The 12612-nt window shown below is 51.7% G+C and overlaps 5 protein-coding genes across 5 annotated transcripts; 2 read left to right on the top strand and 3 right to left on the bottom strand.

Moving 5' to 3' along the window:
• The first annotated feature begins 13 nt into the window (after window positions 1-13).
• Window positions 14-1013, top strand: VE01_09193 (uncharacterized protein). The gene is made up of 2 exons (XM_018278609.2): window positions 14-602; window positions 666-1013. Exons 1-2 carry the CDS (start codon window positions 15-17, stop codon window positions 756-758), a joined length of 681 nt encoding a protein of 226 aa, XP_018126906.1. The 5' UTR covers window position 14; the 3' UTR covers window positions 759-1013.
• Window positions 1014-2255: 1242 nt separating this feature from the next.
• Window positions 2256-4513, top strand: VE01_09192 (uncharacterized protein). The gene is made up of 4 exons (XM_018278608.2): window positions 2256-2416; window positions 2481-2575; window positions 2631-2842; window positions 2898-4513. Exons 1-4 carry the CDS (start codon window positions 2383-2385, stop codon window positions 4402-4404), a joined length of 1848 nt encoding a protein of 615 aa, XP_018126905.1. The 5' UTR covers window positions 2256-2382; the 3' UTR covers window positions 4405-4513.
• A 115-nt stretch (window positions 4514-4628) lies between these two features.
• Window positions 4629-7411, bottom strand: VE01_09191 (uncharacterized protein). The gene is made up of 2 exons (XM_018278607.2): window positions 7292-7411; window positions 4629-7219 (listed from the first exon to the last, which is right to left on the bottom strand). The coding sequence occupies exon 2, from the start codon at window positions 6899-6901 to the stop codon at window positions 5042-5044; it is 1860 nt and encodes a 619-aa protein (XP_018126904.2). The 5' UTR covers window positions 6902-7219; window positions 7292-7411; the 3' UTR covers window positions 4629-5041.
• Window positions 7412-7623: 212 nt separating this feature from the next.
• Window positions 7624-8933, bottom strand: VE01_09190 (uncharacterized protein). Its single transcript, XM_018278606.2, has 2 exons — window positions 8136-8933; window positions 7624-8081 (listed from the first exon to the last, which is right to left on the bottom strand). Exons 1-2 carry the CDS (start codon window positions 8214-8216, stop codon window positions 7986-7988), a joined length of 177 nt encoding a protein of 58 aa, XP_018126903.1. The 5' UTR covers window positions 8217-8933; the 3' UTR covers window positions 7624-7985.
• A 323-nt stretch (window positions 8934-9256) lies between these two features.
• Window positions 9257-12137, bottom strand: PFA4 (Palmitoyltransferase; the record flags this gene model as incomplete). The annotated part of the gene is made up of 4 exons (XM_018278605.2): window positions 9257-10325; window positions 10393-10823; window positions 11206-12012; window positions 12075-12137. 4 exons carry the CDS (start codon window positions 12135-12137, stop codon window positions 9338-9340), a joined length of 2289 nt encoding a protein of 762 aa, XP_018126884.1. The 3' UTR covers window positions 9257-9337.
• Between the last annotated feature and the right edge of the window lie 475 nt (window positions 12138-12612).

Genomic DNA, 12612 nt, shown 5'->3' with positions numbered 1-12612 from the left:
CCCATATCGGAGTTATGGTTCCGGTTACGTGTGGATCGATCACCAAGGCCTCTTCGATACTCAACCAACTTGACAACAACGAAATGCGGTCGACAGGAGCCCTTACACTACTTATTGGAGCTATTTCGATATACTCTGTTTCTGCAAAATACGTACAGAATCCTTTCATGGACAATATCGGGCCGGTGATGCCTCCAGCGGCGTCGGATCCGTCCGCCTCAACCCCGCCAGAAGGCGGTTCCGTCATCCTCTGCGACGTGCTTGGTCGCGATCGGTCTATCAATATTTTCGCTGGATTCACACGGGATATTGAGGCTATCAGTAAGCGTCTGTCCGACGGACAACAGAATACGACAGTTCTGGCACCTTTGAATAGCGCTATCACCGGGCTTCCGCGAAAGCCATGGGAGTCAAACGAGGACTACAACAGATTAGGCGCAGACGCATATGAGGGCAAGCCTGGGGAGGACAGGGCCCATGCCAACCTTAGGCAATTTGTCGAAGAGCATATTGTGCCTGAAAGCCCTTGGCCAGAGGGAGCCAAAATGAAGACTCTTGGTGGCACAGAGGTGTGGTGGGAGACGAAGGATGGCAAAAGGATTGTAAGTCATAGCATCGCCATACCCTTATCCAGCAGGGCATCAACTAACTATCCTCCTCAACAGGTTCAGCCAGGGAACATCGAAGTTACAAGCGTTGCGAGCAAGGTGGCAAATGGGCAAGTCTGGATCTTGAAGGGCGCTCGAAACTACGCGTAAAGGCTCGCAAAGAATGTGATGATGAATTTTACGATTAGCAATATGGGATATATCTGGTTCTGGCGTTTGGGGGGATATTTAGCGGGCTATGGGCGTGGGAATAATCGCGGCCATATCAATTTGTACGATACGAATACTGACGTGACGTAACTGACTCAGCGGGGAGTGAATGGCTGGATGGCTGAATGGCTGGGGAAGGGAATGCAAGATTTTAAAGGGCGACAATAAGATAGAATTATTGAACTATAATTGTTGAAATCATCTTGTTGCAGAATGGGTGACTGGAATATCACTCATGGTTTCCAAATACTGACGTGACGTAGCTGACTCCAAGTGCCTGAATGGAGCTCGTCTGAATGACTGGAAAAGGAAGAACTTGCGAGATATGGGACAAACCCGATAATATAATATAACTGTTGCAATCACTCTGCTGCAGCTTATGATGGGTGACTTCAAATATCATACATGATTCTCAGATGTTACATTACACATACATTAATGAGCCTCCTTTCACATGCCAGCTGCGGTTGTGTTGTGTTGTGTTGTGCTGCATGACTGTATGAGGCTGGTGGTAACGGTAGCAGGCGGCGGTACCTAACACCGATACATGATGTGCGATTCAAGGTGGTGTGGTGTCCGGTGGTGCTTGCCGGTGCGTGCTCCCTCCTGCCAAACTCCACCACCAAACCTGGAGAAAATGGGGGAGCCGGAGATTGGTTGGGGCAAAAATACTGGTGAGTGCGTTGAGCCTACTACTACGGGGTAGTTAATGTGTAGGTAGTATGTGTACTTCTTTGCTACTTGTGGGACAAGTACGACCGAAGCAAGCAGGGGTGTAAGGGGTAACCAAGGAGTAACGTGTGCGGGGAGGTGCGGGCTCCGGTCTTTTTCTCTCTTTCTCCAACATTTCGCTCTTTCTTCACATGCGTGATACTTGGCGTCCCCGCAAAATGTGGGAGGGGGCAATGTCACTATTATGGGCACCTATTACTCGTACGATTATGTGGTAGGTGGGTGTAAAGGTGGGTGTAGGGTGGGTGAGGGTGAGAGGTGGGCGTTAGGTTAGGTGGGCGTTTGCGGGTGAGGGTGGGTGTAGGCCTGGGAAAGAATACCCCGAAGGCATAAAGGGCTTGCATAGTATGAGCAAGTCAGGGTGAGTGTACACCGATGAAAGAAATATTATAAATATCATGCAAAATAACGGCAAATGAATATACAAAATTTATTTTACCATTAACCGTTTGCATGTGGCTTATTAGCTGTATTATTGTTTATTGTAGATATTTGTAGACCATTAATCCCATTGATCCCATGTATAGCATGTGTATAACATGTGTATATACCTTGCTCTGCTTGCGTCCGGCTAGTCACCTGATCTGCTGACAGAAATCGGCACGGCCATTCGCTCCCCCAGCCGCGCTTACCCCAGTGGGGGAGGGAACTTATGGAGTGCCTCGGTAGTCCCACGGTGGAGATACCCAAACGCTTGTGGGGGAAGAGAGGTAGGTCGGGCGAACAAAACCCATCCACATTCCTCTTGACTCTCTTTTCCCCTCCACCTCCCAAATATCATACCCATTTCCCATTTTCTCCTATCTCGTACATTATACCCAAAATCACAACAATGGCACCAAGAATCATTGTCGTTGGCGGAGGACGTAAGTGCTTCTTTACAACATCTCCGCTCGGCTCGGCTTTGAGCTCCCGCTGATGTCATTACAGTGTCCGGTCTCAGTGCCGCGCATACCATCTACCTCAATGGCGGAAACGTCGTTGTCCTCGATAAGCAGGGCTTCTTCGGTGGAAACTCGACAAAGGTAAGTTCTATTGCTTCAATTAACCTCATACCAAGTTACTAATTCCGCCCCGTAGGCCACTTCCGGCATCAACGGTGCCCTCACCAGGACACAGGTCGACCAGAAGATCCCAGATTCCGTCAAGCTCTTCTACAACGATACCCTCAAGTCCGCGAGAGATAAGGCCAGGCCAGATCTCATCAAGGTCCTCACATACAAGTCCGCTGCGGCTGTTGAGTGGCTGCAAGACGAGTTCAACCTGGACCTGACTCTCGTCTCCCGTCTTGGGTCCGTATTCTCAGCCTCATATTAGCATGTGACTCTTACTAACATTTCATCACAGAGGACACTCCGAGCCAAGAACTCACAGAGGTCACGATGCCAAGTTCCCCGGCATGGCCATCACCTACGCCTTGATGGTGCGTCTCGAGGAGCTCGCCGAGAAGGAGCCTGAGCGCGTCCAAATCATCAAGAAGGCCCGCGTCACCGCCGTCAACAAGGAGGGCAACAAGATCACCGGTGTCACATACGAGTTCGAAGGCAAGCCCGCCGTGCTCGATGGCCCCGTCGTCCTCGCGACCGGTGGCTACGCCGCCGATTTCACCGAGACCTCCCTCCTCAAGAAGCACAGGCCCGACACCTTCAACCTCTCCTCCACCAACGGCGTGCACGCCACCGGTGACGGACAGAAGATGGTCATGGCCATCGGCGGCAACGGCATCGACATGGACAAGGTCCAGGTCCACCCCACCGGCCTGGTCGACCCCAAGGACCCCAACTCGAAGTGGAAGTTCCTCGCCGCCGAGGCCCTCCGCGGCGAAGGTGGTCTCCTCCTCAACGGCGACGGCAACCGCTTCTGCGACGAGCTCGGCCACCGTGACTACGTCTCCGGCGAGATGTGGAAGGAGAAGGAGAAGGGCAAGTTCCCCGTCCGCCTCGTCCTCAACTCCAAAGCCTCCAACGTCCTCGACTTCCACACCCGCCACTACGCCGGCCGTGGCCTAATGAAGAAGATGACCGGCGAGGAACTCGCCAAGGAAATCGGCTGCACCCCCCAGCACCTCCAGAGCACCTTCACCGCCTACAACTCCATCGCCGACGGCAAGGACAAGGACCCCTACGGCAAGAAGTTCTTCCACAACGGCCCCGTAAATGTAGACGACTACTTCTACGTCTCCGTCATGGAGCCCGTCCTCCACTTCACCATGGGCGGAATCGAGATCAACGACCAGGCCCAGATCCTCAACTCCGAGGGCAAGCCCTTCGAGGGCCTCTACGCCTGCGGTGAGCTCGCCGGTGGCGTCCACGGCGCTAACCGCCTCGGTGGCTCCTCCCTCCTCGGCTGCGTCGTCTACGGTCGCGTCGCTGGTGATACCGCTGCAAACTACCTCTTCCAGGAGACTCTTAAGAGCGCTGGAGGCGCAAACCAGCGTCTTGGCCAGATCTCCCTGCACATTGACCCCTCGCAGCCCGGCCGCGTCTCCGTCACCTGGGACGGCGCATCCGGTGCCGGCGCGCCTGTTGCATCCGCTCAAGCCGCTGCTGCCCCCGCCCCCGCCGCCGCTGCCGCACCAGCGAAATTCTCCATCCCAGAGAAGGAGTACACCCTCGAGGAGGTGGCTAAGCACAACACCAAGGGCGACCTCTGGGTCGTCGTCAAGGGCGTCGTGATGGATCTCTCTGATTGGCTTGATGAGCACCCCGGTGGACCGCAGGCGATTATGAATTTCATGGGGAAGGATGCTACTGAGGAGTTTGAGATGTTGCATGATGATGAGGTGATCCCTAAGTATGCGCCTAGTCAGGTTATTGGGAGGGTTAAGGGACAGAAGGTTACGTTGGAGATCTAGATGGTTAGATATGATGATGATAGGAGGAAAAGAAGGGGGGTGTTTGTTGGATTAAATTGTATTGATAGCAGGCCTTTTATTTGAATGCGATATGCCACTTCTTACAGTACACAAACGTTTTCTGATCTACTCTACCACCACCCTATAAACTGTGATAATTATACAACTACATCCACCGAACCAAGCCACGATACCACCAAAACCACCACCCGCCAAGCCCCCTCCTCCACATCACCACAGCTCCATACCTCTCAATCATAGATAGCCCCGCTCCACAACCGGTTCTCACGGCCCCATGCATAGCCTCGGCTGGCCCCGGCGATCGGTCCTCGCAACAGGCGGCCAAACACACAAGACTCAAAAACCCCAACCTTAAAAAAAGGTACCCGCGGAATAATAACGATATCCTAGTAAATCAAGCTCATTTATCGACTTTCTAATAACCTAGCAATTGTGTGTGTGCCGTTTATCCCCGTTCGCCGCGGCTCCTTCCCACCCGCGAACCCGCTCTGTATAATAAATGCCGAGGCCGCCTTCCGTGTAATGCAGATAACCGCCCAGATATCATCTATTTATGCTAGCCCCATTCTCAATCCCAAGCCCCATTTCAAGCCCCTTCTATATAAAAAATGCACATTCATGATTCCCTCTCCGCCGCCTCCCACGCCGCCCTCAGCACAGCAACTAACCCCCCCTGCGTCTCCACCGTCCTCCCTCTCCCCCTCTCATTCGCATCCTTTACCATCCTCCCCGCAACCTTCTCCCCCATCTTCGCACCCTCCACCACCCTTCCATACCTCCAAACCCCATCCCTCGGAACGCCCAAATTCCTATAATCCACCGCCCCCTCCGGCACCTCTCCTCCCCCCTCCCCGTTCGCGCCCCACGCACTCGCAAGATGCGCACCCCACCACATCCCGGCTCTCCCCTCCGAATCCAGCGTCTCCTTCGCTGCTGCTGCATTTCTCCGGACCCACGCCCCGTAGCCTCTGCATTTCTGTACGTGCCAAGCTTTCAATTTTTCTAGTGTCGGTATATCGACTGTCTCCCCGGGCTTGATGACGTAGGGAGGCAAAGGCTGGCAGAATAGAGCGAAGTGGTGGAAGAATATCCCTTTGAAGGTCTGCGCGTCTTGGCTGCAGGAGCCGTAGGCGTCGCATGCTTCCTCTAGGATCCCGTGGCGGCCGATGCCGTGCCATTTTCCTAGGCAGGGGTGAGTGGAGTTGGTGGTCACGGCGGCTTCGGTGTATACGCTCTGGGTGTCGAGGTCAAAGCCTGTGGCGTTGATGACGCTGAATATCAGAGCGTGGCCATCTTCGAGGTACCCTCTCGACCCTGTCGCTTCCCAGAGTCCGCGTTGGCCGGAGAGAAGGACGCCTTGGTTGTAGGTGTATACCATTTCATTACGGATATCGCATTTCATGTGCCGGTCTCCGGAATGTCCATGGTGTCTGTTATGGCTGATGTGGAAGCCATCAATGTATAATCCCTTTGCGTTTCTCATATTTGACGAGGCGAGCCATTCGTACCCTACTATCGCTGCGTCCAGGAATTTTTGATCTTTCTTTCCCATTGGCGCTAGCGAGGCGCTGCTGTTTTCTCCAGCTTGGAAGGGGGATGCGTTGTCGTCGCCGGGGAAGTGGAGGTACATAGATATGGAAGCCGTAATGAAAAGCTGGTTCGTGATTGCATTCTTGTAAGGCAGCAGGTAAGGAGACCAGACCATCCCCCCTCCACAAGCTGATACATCCCAACCACTCGAAGCCAGGTCCCAGAAAATCCTAGCACGGTGCGCGAAGCCGGGGATCCATTCTTCGCCGTACCAAGATGGCAGACCCTCGGCGTAGAGAAGTTCAGTTGAGTGGGAGTCGACGAATTTGATGGCCTCTAACCACTCCAGTACCACCCACAGCATGTCGTCGTATGCTTCGCTCCTGAGAGTCAATGCATCTTGGCCGAAGTAGAAGCCCATCAGATGTGACATGAATCTGTTGATGAGTGACTCGGTGCCCAGTATCAGAGCATAGTCTCCGAATCTGGGCTGTAGTACGTAGTTCGTCGCTGATGAGACTGTACTCATGGCGGCTGCTATATGGGTCGCGGTGACGGCTGATGTCCAGTCGATTGCTGTTGGCCAGAGTCCTGCCCAGACCTGGAAGTAGTGGGTTTGCATAACGTCGACTGCATTAATAAGTGGCTCCAAGGTATTTCCATCTTTTTTGCTTCCAGGTATCATTGTTAGGTTTGTGCCATGTTGTGCTCCATCCTCTTTCTCAAGCACGATGTTCGCCTTGGCGAACAGATCGTCCGATCCAATCTTGGATTCAAAAGCGGGGATTGAAGCCGTGTACGAAAAACAGATCAGAATGACAAGTAGCAGAATAACTGCATCTCGCCACTGAAAGCGCCATCTGCTCGGAAGCCTCAATGAGTGAGAAGTGAGTTTCCCCATGGTGACAGAGGCTGGTGTGTGTAAAGGCGTTACGCTCGATTCCATGTACAGAACTAAGGCGGGGAGAGGTCGATATCCCGGGCCATGACTCAAGGGCTTCGGCGAGAATACATCTCGTTCATTACAAGCAATTCGATTATCGACGGAAGGAGCAACTGTGCAACGTCTTGGTGTTGATGCAAGGAAGTTGGAGAGGCTCGTCAAGATATCGTTCAGGTACAGCGCTTATCGGACCACGATTGTGCCTGCCTTTCTTATCTCGAATATGACGTCAAAGAGGGGGGGGATTTCGACTTCGCATACTTGCGCAGAATAAGGGTCTTGGGGATTGATGTTTACATTTGAGGCTGGTTGAAGTTATCCCTATATATTAATTTATGGGTGTCTAGTTAGTAATGTAATAATTTTAGTCCATGTGAATATTTTTATACTAACAATATAATTTTTCCTTTGGGATAAGAACTTAGGTGACCAAACCATTATATAACACAACAGCTACTATTAACAAGCATTGCTGCGATAAGATCTGCGAGCTGTTGATACCCCGCAAGAAACCGAATCGACATATCCGATTCAATGGTAGCCAATCCAAGCATATATAAATACAAGTTTCCATCCAGTCTAGCAGCCGCATTAAACCATCTGCAGCCTCATAGCGCCGCTGAATACGAATGCACAACATCAACGCTACGAACCGAGCAACCCGAGTAACCAATCCCGATATCACACCTAAAGCTGCACAGGAACGAATGCGGTTGAAGCCACTGCGGACTACTGATATGCTCGTATTGTGTGATCTGTAGCTTATGTTCTATCTACCTCATGGGTTGCCAACTAAAGCCACAACTGGGCATATAGCGCACTCTCCCATATTCCGCCGCCGCCTTTCTAAATCCCCATATTCCGTATTATCCGTGATTCCGTTATGCGTCCATTGTTCCCCCTCCATGTTGCCCTGCCTCCTTTCCATGTAAAATATCCAGTAAAAACTCCGCTGACTGAATACATGCTGTTGATTTCGTAACGCCTCCCTCCAAGCCAATAATTTGACGCCATTATAATGCTGATTTTGTGATGTGTATTTGTTTTCGTATTTTATTTATATTTCATTCTCTTGACGGGGCTATTTTCAGCCACCGGAGACGTTCACGTCGCCGACGCAGGAGCCGTAGGAGCAGCAGGCGTTTTTGGGCAGGCGGCCGAGGAGGATGCCATCGAGGGTTTTCTGTGTCGATTGTTAGTAACGAATATTGCTGTATTGTAGGAGAAGTAGACATACCTCTGCACAAATGACTGGGCGTGCTGCCACCATTGATACCATGCCGACGAGGGCGAGTGTAATGAGGCTGGAGAATTGCATTTTGAGAATGTCGAGTTGGTGTCTGTCCACAGATTTTTGCAGAAAATGTCTTCAGTTCTTTGAAGTCCCCGAGTCAGGTCCGAATCCTTCCAACGATGGTGTTTTGAGAAGAGAACTTTGTTAAATCCTCTTATTTATTTATTTTTCCTCTGGGGTTTTGGAGTAGCGAATGTTTTTAACGGAAGGCACGACCTGATCAAGACAATATCATCACACAAGCCAGCACACCCAAAGCCCTCCAGCGTCTATCTTATACCGTATCCCAGCAACCCCGCCCTGACATTTTCTTTCTCCCGCTGCACACAGTTCACTCGTCATAGCGGGGTCCCGGTACGAGGAAGTCCGTTACCATGCCAGCAATCGCCGATAGCCTGCCAAATCGCATCTCTTGGCAGATACGAGGCTGGGGTTTCGCTCTTGGCGACGACTGATTGGCTGTCCAGTGCTGAATTTAGAAACACTGGTGGGGAGGGGGTTGGCGAAACTGGTATGGGATTGGACCGTGCGGAGCTAACGTAGTGCCGATTCCGCGCCGCCCACTTACGTCGCTGTTCCTTGGAGGTTGTAGCGAATGTTGCTCGTGTTTCGGGGCTGTGAGAGATGTGATGTTCGCGGTGGCTGGGAGGCTCGGATCACGTCTGCTATACAGTATAAACCTGAGGATTGGCTTAGAGGATTGTTTAGTCGAGGCAGGAGGGGACTATGACATGGTAGGTTCTATGATCTTTGCTTATCTTTACGATGGGAGCTGGTTTTTGAGGGTTTACTAGTAAGACATGGTTCCTCGTTTGGTGGCCGGAAACAGGAATCCGCTAGGCAAAACCCGTCTAAAAAAACATTGTAAACAGATTTTTGCTCCACTTTGCAGCCAAACCGGGATCGTCATGTGCCGTGCTTAGGATGGGAATCTCTTTCCTTGTTTACTTTGCCACTTATCATGTATCCACCTCTTCAGCCCTACTCCTGCCACCCAAAATGTTTGAAGAGAGACTGTGCGCAATAGAGGCGTTTCCAGTAATCATGGTTAAAATAATGGCGTCCAATCACTCACGGCTACAATTAATGAGCTAGTTACTCAGAAGTAGAGACAAAGAAACAGATTCCATGATATTACATTGCTATTATGAAGCCTCAGCTACACGGCCACGCCGTCTTCTCAGTAGCTCGCCAAGAGGAATATCGTCGTCCTCTTCCCAATCAACCAATTCCGCTTCCTCATCCACTCCGTAGTCTCTCAGTCTATCTCTATCAGAATTGAACCATCCGTCACTCCCACCCGCGTCTTCATCCTGGCCTTCGTATTCACTACCCTCCTCCTCCCCATCCAGCTCAAGCCAGTCATAGCTCCCTGGCGCCCCACTAACCTGTCTGTTACGCCCCTCCAGACCCCTCCCAACCAGTCCCCTCTTCTCATAATCCAGCTGCTGCCGCCTCCTAAACTCCTGCACCTCGTCCCCTCCATCCCCGTGCAAGAACCCCTCCTTCCTCTCCCCCTCTCCCCTCGTCCACGGCTCTTGCGCCATACGATCCGGATCCGGCGGCGGCCATGTCACATCCGGGTCCTCGAACCCGTTAACCGGGAACTCCCACCCGGTCTCATTACCCGGGTCGCCCGCAAACGGCAGGAACCAGGCCAGGACGTTCGGGGTCCCCATCCCTTGGACCAGGTTCTGCCAGATGCCGATGTCATAGGGGAACTCCTGCTTCCTGATGCGGATCCTGCGCCCGCCGGGGCCGTGCACGAAGCCGCCGTGGTAGCGCGCTTTGTTGGCGAGGGACTCGTGGCGCTCGATCACCCAGGATTCGATCATGGTGGTGTTCATGGCGAGGGAGTTGCCGGCGCTGACGAGAAGGACGAGGAGGATGAAGAGGGCGAGGGAGTTAGTTGCGAAGAGGATGACTAGGTGAGCTAGGGCGTAGGGGGAGGGCCCGAGGTAGGATGGCAGGTTGCGGTTTTGGTAGACGATGTAGCCGCGGTTGAAGAGGTGGTACTCCAGGACTCCCATAGATACTACCGCATAGAATACAAAACGAATGAAGTGAGGGAAGGTGGTGTGCGAGACGCAATTGGATGTCCATGGACAGTGATGGTCCATCTTTGGAATGCAGCTGCGTGGCGCATTAGTATCTAGTTTATCTTTGGCAGTAGCCTCATCGCGACAGGACAGGTACTTACCGATTACACTGACGACAGTGATGGGCCCTAGGAGGCTTCACAGCATCGCATTTTTTGCACCACTTGCCGGCACGTTGGACATTCGCCGGTGCATCCGCGTCCTTCGCCGTTTCTGCCCCATCTTGCGCACCACCCTCTGTCAAACTCTTTGGCAGTCTCCCGGGATCAACGCGGCAAGCTCTTGCATATGTATACCATATGCAAAAGACGAGAGAGTTGAACCATGCTGCTTCTGTTGCCGTCAGTGGCCCCGGCTCGAGGTGGTAGAACAGATATTGCGAGCTGAGTGACAGAAACGCGATGAGACCGCAAACAAATGGCACCGCAAGCTTCTTGAGGGCCGGCACGGTAATACCTAATATCGCCATATGATCATTATCGAGGAAGGCCGTTGGTGTTGCCTTTCTGCTTTCCCTGGCAATCTCGGTGTTCTCGAACCCCGTCAGCCTTTCAGCCTTGCGACCTTCAGGAACCGTCGGAGCTAGCTTGCTTAGCTAATGATCGACCCTGTCTTTAAATAGAACACGGCATTCAGTTCTCAGAAGCTCAGGAAGTTCTACCATCTATAACATACTACATATATTTCACTATCTGATATCTCCAACATTATTTGCAATTCAAACCCCCCAAAAATTATTCCGCTCCTACCGTTCTTGGACCCCATCAGTGCGCGAGCCAATCCGGACCCCAAACTGATCACCTGGAATACAGCCAGGTATCAATGGTAAGAAACGCTCACAAGTAATTAACCCAGACCAAACTCCAGCCAACTATAATAGCAGCTGCCATCCACGTTGTAGTATGAAGGCTTACACCCAGGTCCTCGTCAGTTTGAGTCACATTTTGGTCCTCATTTAGCGCCGCAGCACAGAAATTGGTAACATTCGACTTCTTCGGATCCTCCACCCAGGAAATATTGTTTCCTGGCCCTAGCACCATCTGATGGCTGTTCTCAGCATCGACGTTGCCCTTGAATTTCATGGTGAAAGTGCCAGTTTGCGAGAATCTATCCTCGCAGTAGTATGTAGAACGCTGTTTGAGAGAATCCGTTGTGAAACAGCCATAAAACCTTGAGATCCATTCAAAGTCTGCAGACTTCTCATTAAAGGTTCCGCGCAGGGTATCCGTATTGCCATAAAGGTTCATGCCGTTCATTGCTACAAAGGGTGCGATGTTCGAGTGGTTGCAGGTGCTAATTGGAAGGGAGAACTGGCCGGAGTCAAATAGATCTCCCCGACAGCGGCAGATAAAGTTGTAGCCAGAAGCCGTACTTATATTTGTGTTGACGACTTCGCAGGTAGGCCAGAGGAGGTCAGGCTGTAGGTCCCAGGGTAGGAAATCGGCGCTTTGTTCTCGGAAATTCATTACACTCTCCATTTCAAGTTTGACAGCCGGTGGGAGATATGCTGGACGGGTGAGGTTGGCTAAGAGGCTAGTCTGCGTTGTATCGGGAGCCCAGCCATCTAACAAAAAAATGAATGGATTAACAAAGATTATCCCGTAGTCATGGTCAGGATTTGGCCCAACATCGAGGAGGGACAAAACACCGGTGTAAGTCTCGTAGAAATGAGTACGCTGATTCCCACAAAGGCCGTCACTTGGGACATCTACTGTGACTTCCTGCAGTTACAGTAGATGTTAGCAAAAGGTACTATATATCTGCCTTATATCGAGCGTCATACTTCGGACGCAATCGAATCTCGAATATGAGCGTGCAATAGAACATCTACATACGATAGTGCCATTGTAGTAAGTGCCAATCCACCGATGAAGCCAAAAAGGGCTTGTTATTTTTGCTTCAAGTCGGCAGGTCCTGTTCGCATCGCTGTACCATAGTGGGTCTGCATTCTGGAAAGGTTTATGCGCAAAGACAGTGGTTGCTAGAAGCGCTATTGTATTGAACGCTCTCATCTTTTACGACGAACTGAGACGAGATTTATCGTATCAAATAGCAACAAATGCAGAGCCATAGCGAAAGAGGACCCCTATAACGTTACATACATAACCTCGAAGGCGGTGCCTAACCGACGAAAGACAGGGGGTTATGCTCTAACATAGCCATTTCGCGCGTGACTGCTCCTTCGATCTTTGACACCCTTTCGGTGAGGCCGGCTAGACGCGAAGGAAGCAACTCGGTTGGTTGCGATGCTTTAATCTCAGCCTTCCCTGGTCCAAAACTCGTTTAAAGTTCAGCCCTACAGGAATCCCTGCTCTTCCGCA

This window comes from Pseudogymnoascus verrucosus (genome assembly GCF_001662655.1).
Source record: "Pseudogymnoascus verrucosus strain UAMH 10579 unplaced genomic scaffold scaffold_52, whole genome shotgun sequence".
In the NCBI taxonomy this organism is placed as follows: domain Eukaryota; kingdom Fungi; phylum Ascomycota; class Leotiomycetes; order Thelebolales; family Thelebolaceae; genus Pseudogymnoascus; species Pseudogymnoascus verrucosus.
The sequence above is the reverse complement of the archived record's forward strand: the minus strand, read 5'-3'. Positions and strand labels throughout refer to the sequence as shown.

Coding starts and splice junctions, on each gene's coding strand:
- VE01_09192 (XM_018278608.2), top strand. CDS start 2,383: ATGGCACCAAGAATCATTGTCGTTGGCGGAGGAC. Junction 2,417..2,480: donor CATTGTCGTTGGCGGAGGAC/GTAAGTGCTTCT, acceptor ATGTCATTACAG/TGTCCGGTCTCAGTGCCGCG. Junction 2,576..2,630: donor TCGGTGGAAACTCGACAAAG/GTAAGTTCTATT, acceptor TCCGCCCCGTAG/GCCACTTCCGGCATCAACGG.
- VE01_09191 (XM_018278607.2), bottom strand. CDS start 6,901: ATGGAATCGAGCGTAACGCCTTTACACACACCAGCCTCTGTCACCATG.
- VE01_09193 (XM_018278609.2), top strand. CDS start 15: ATGGTTCCGGTTACGTGTGGATCGATCACCAAGGCCTCTTCGATACTC. Junction 603..665: donor CGAAGGATGGCAAAAGGATT/GTAAGTCATAGC, acceptor CCTCCTCAACAG/GTTCAGCCAGGGAACATCGA.
- VE01_09190 (XM_018278606.2), bottom strand. CDS start 8,216: ATGCAATTCTCCAGCCTCATTACACTCGCCCTCGTCGGCATGGTATCA. Junction 8,082..8,135: donor GCCCAGTCATTTGTGCAGAG/GTATGTCTACTT, acceptor CAATCGACACAG/AAAACCCTCGATGGCATCCT.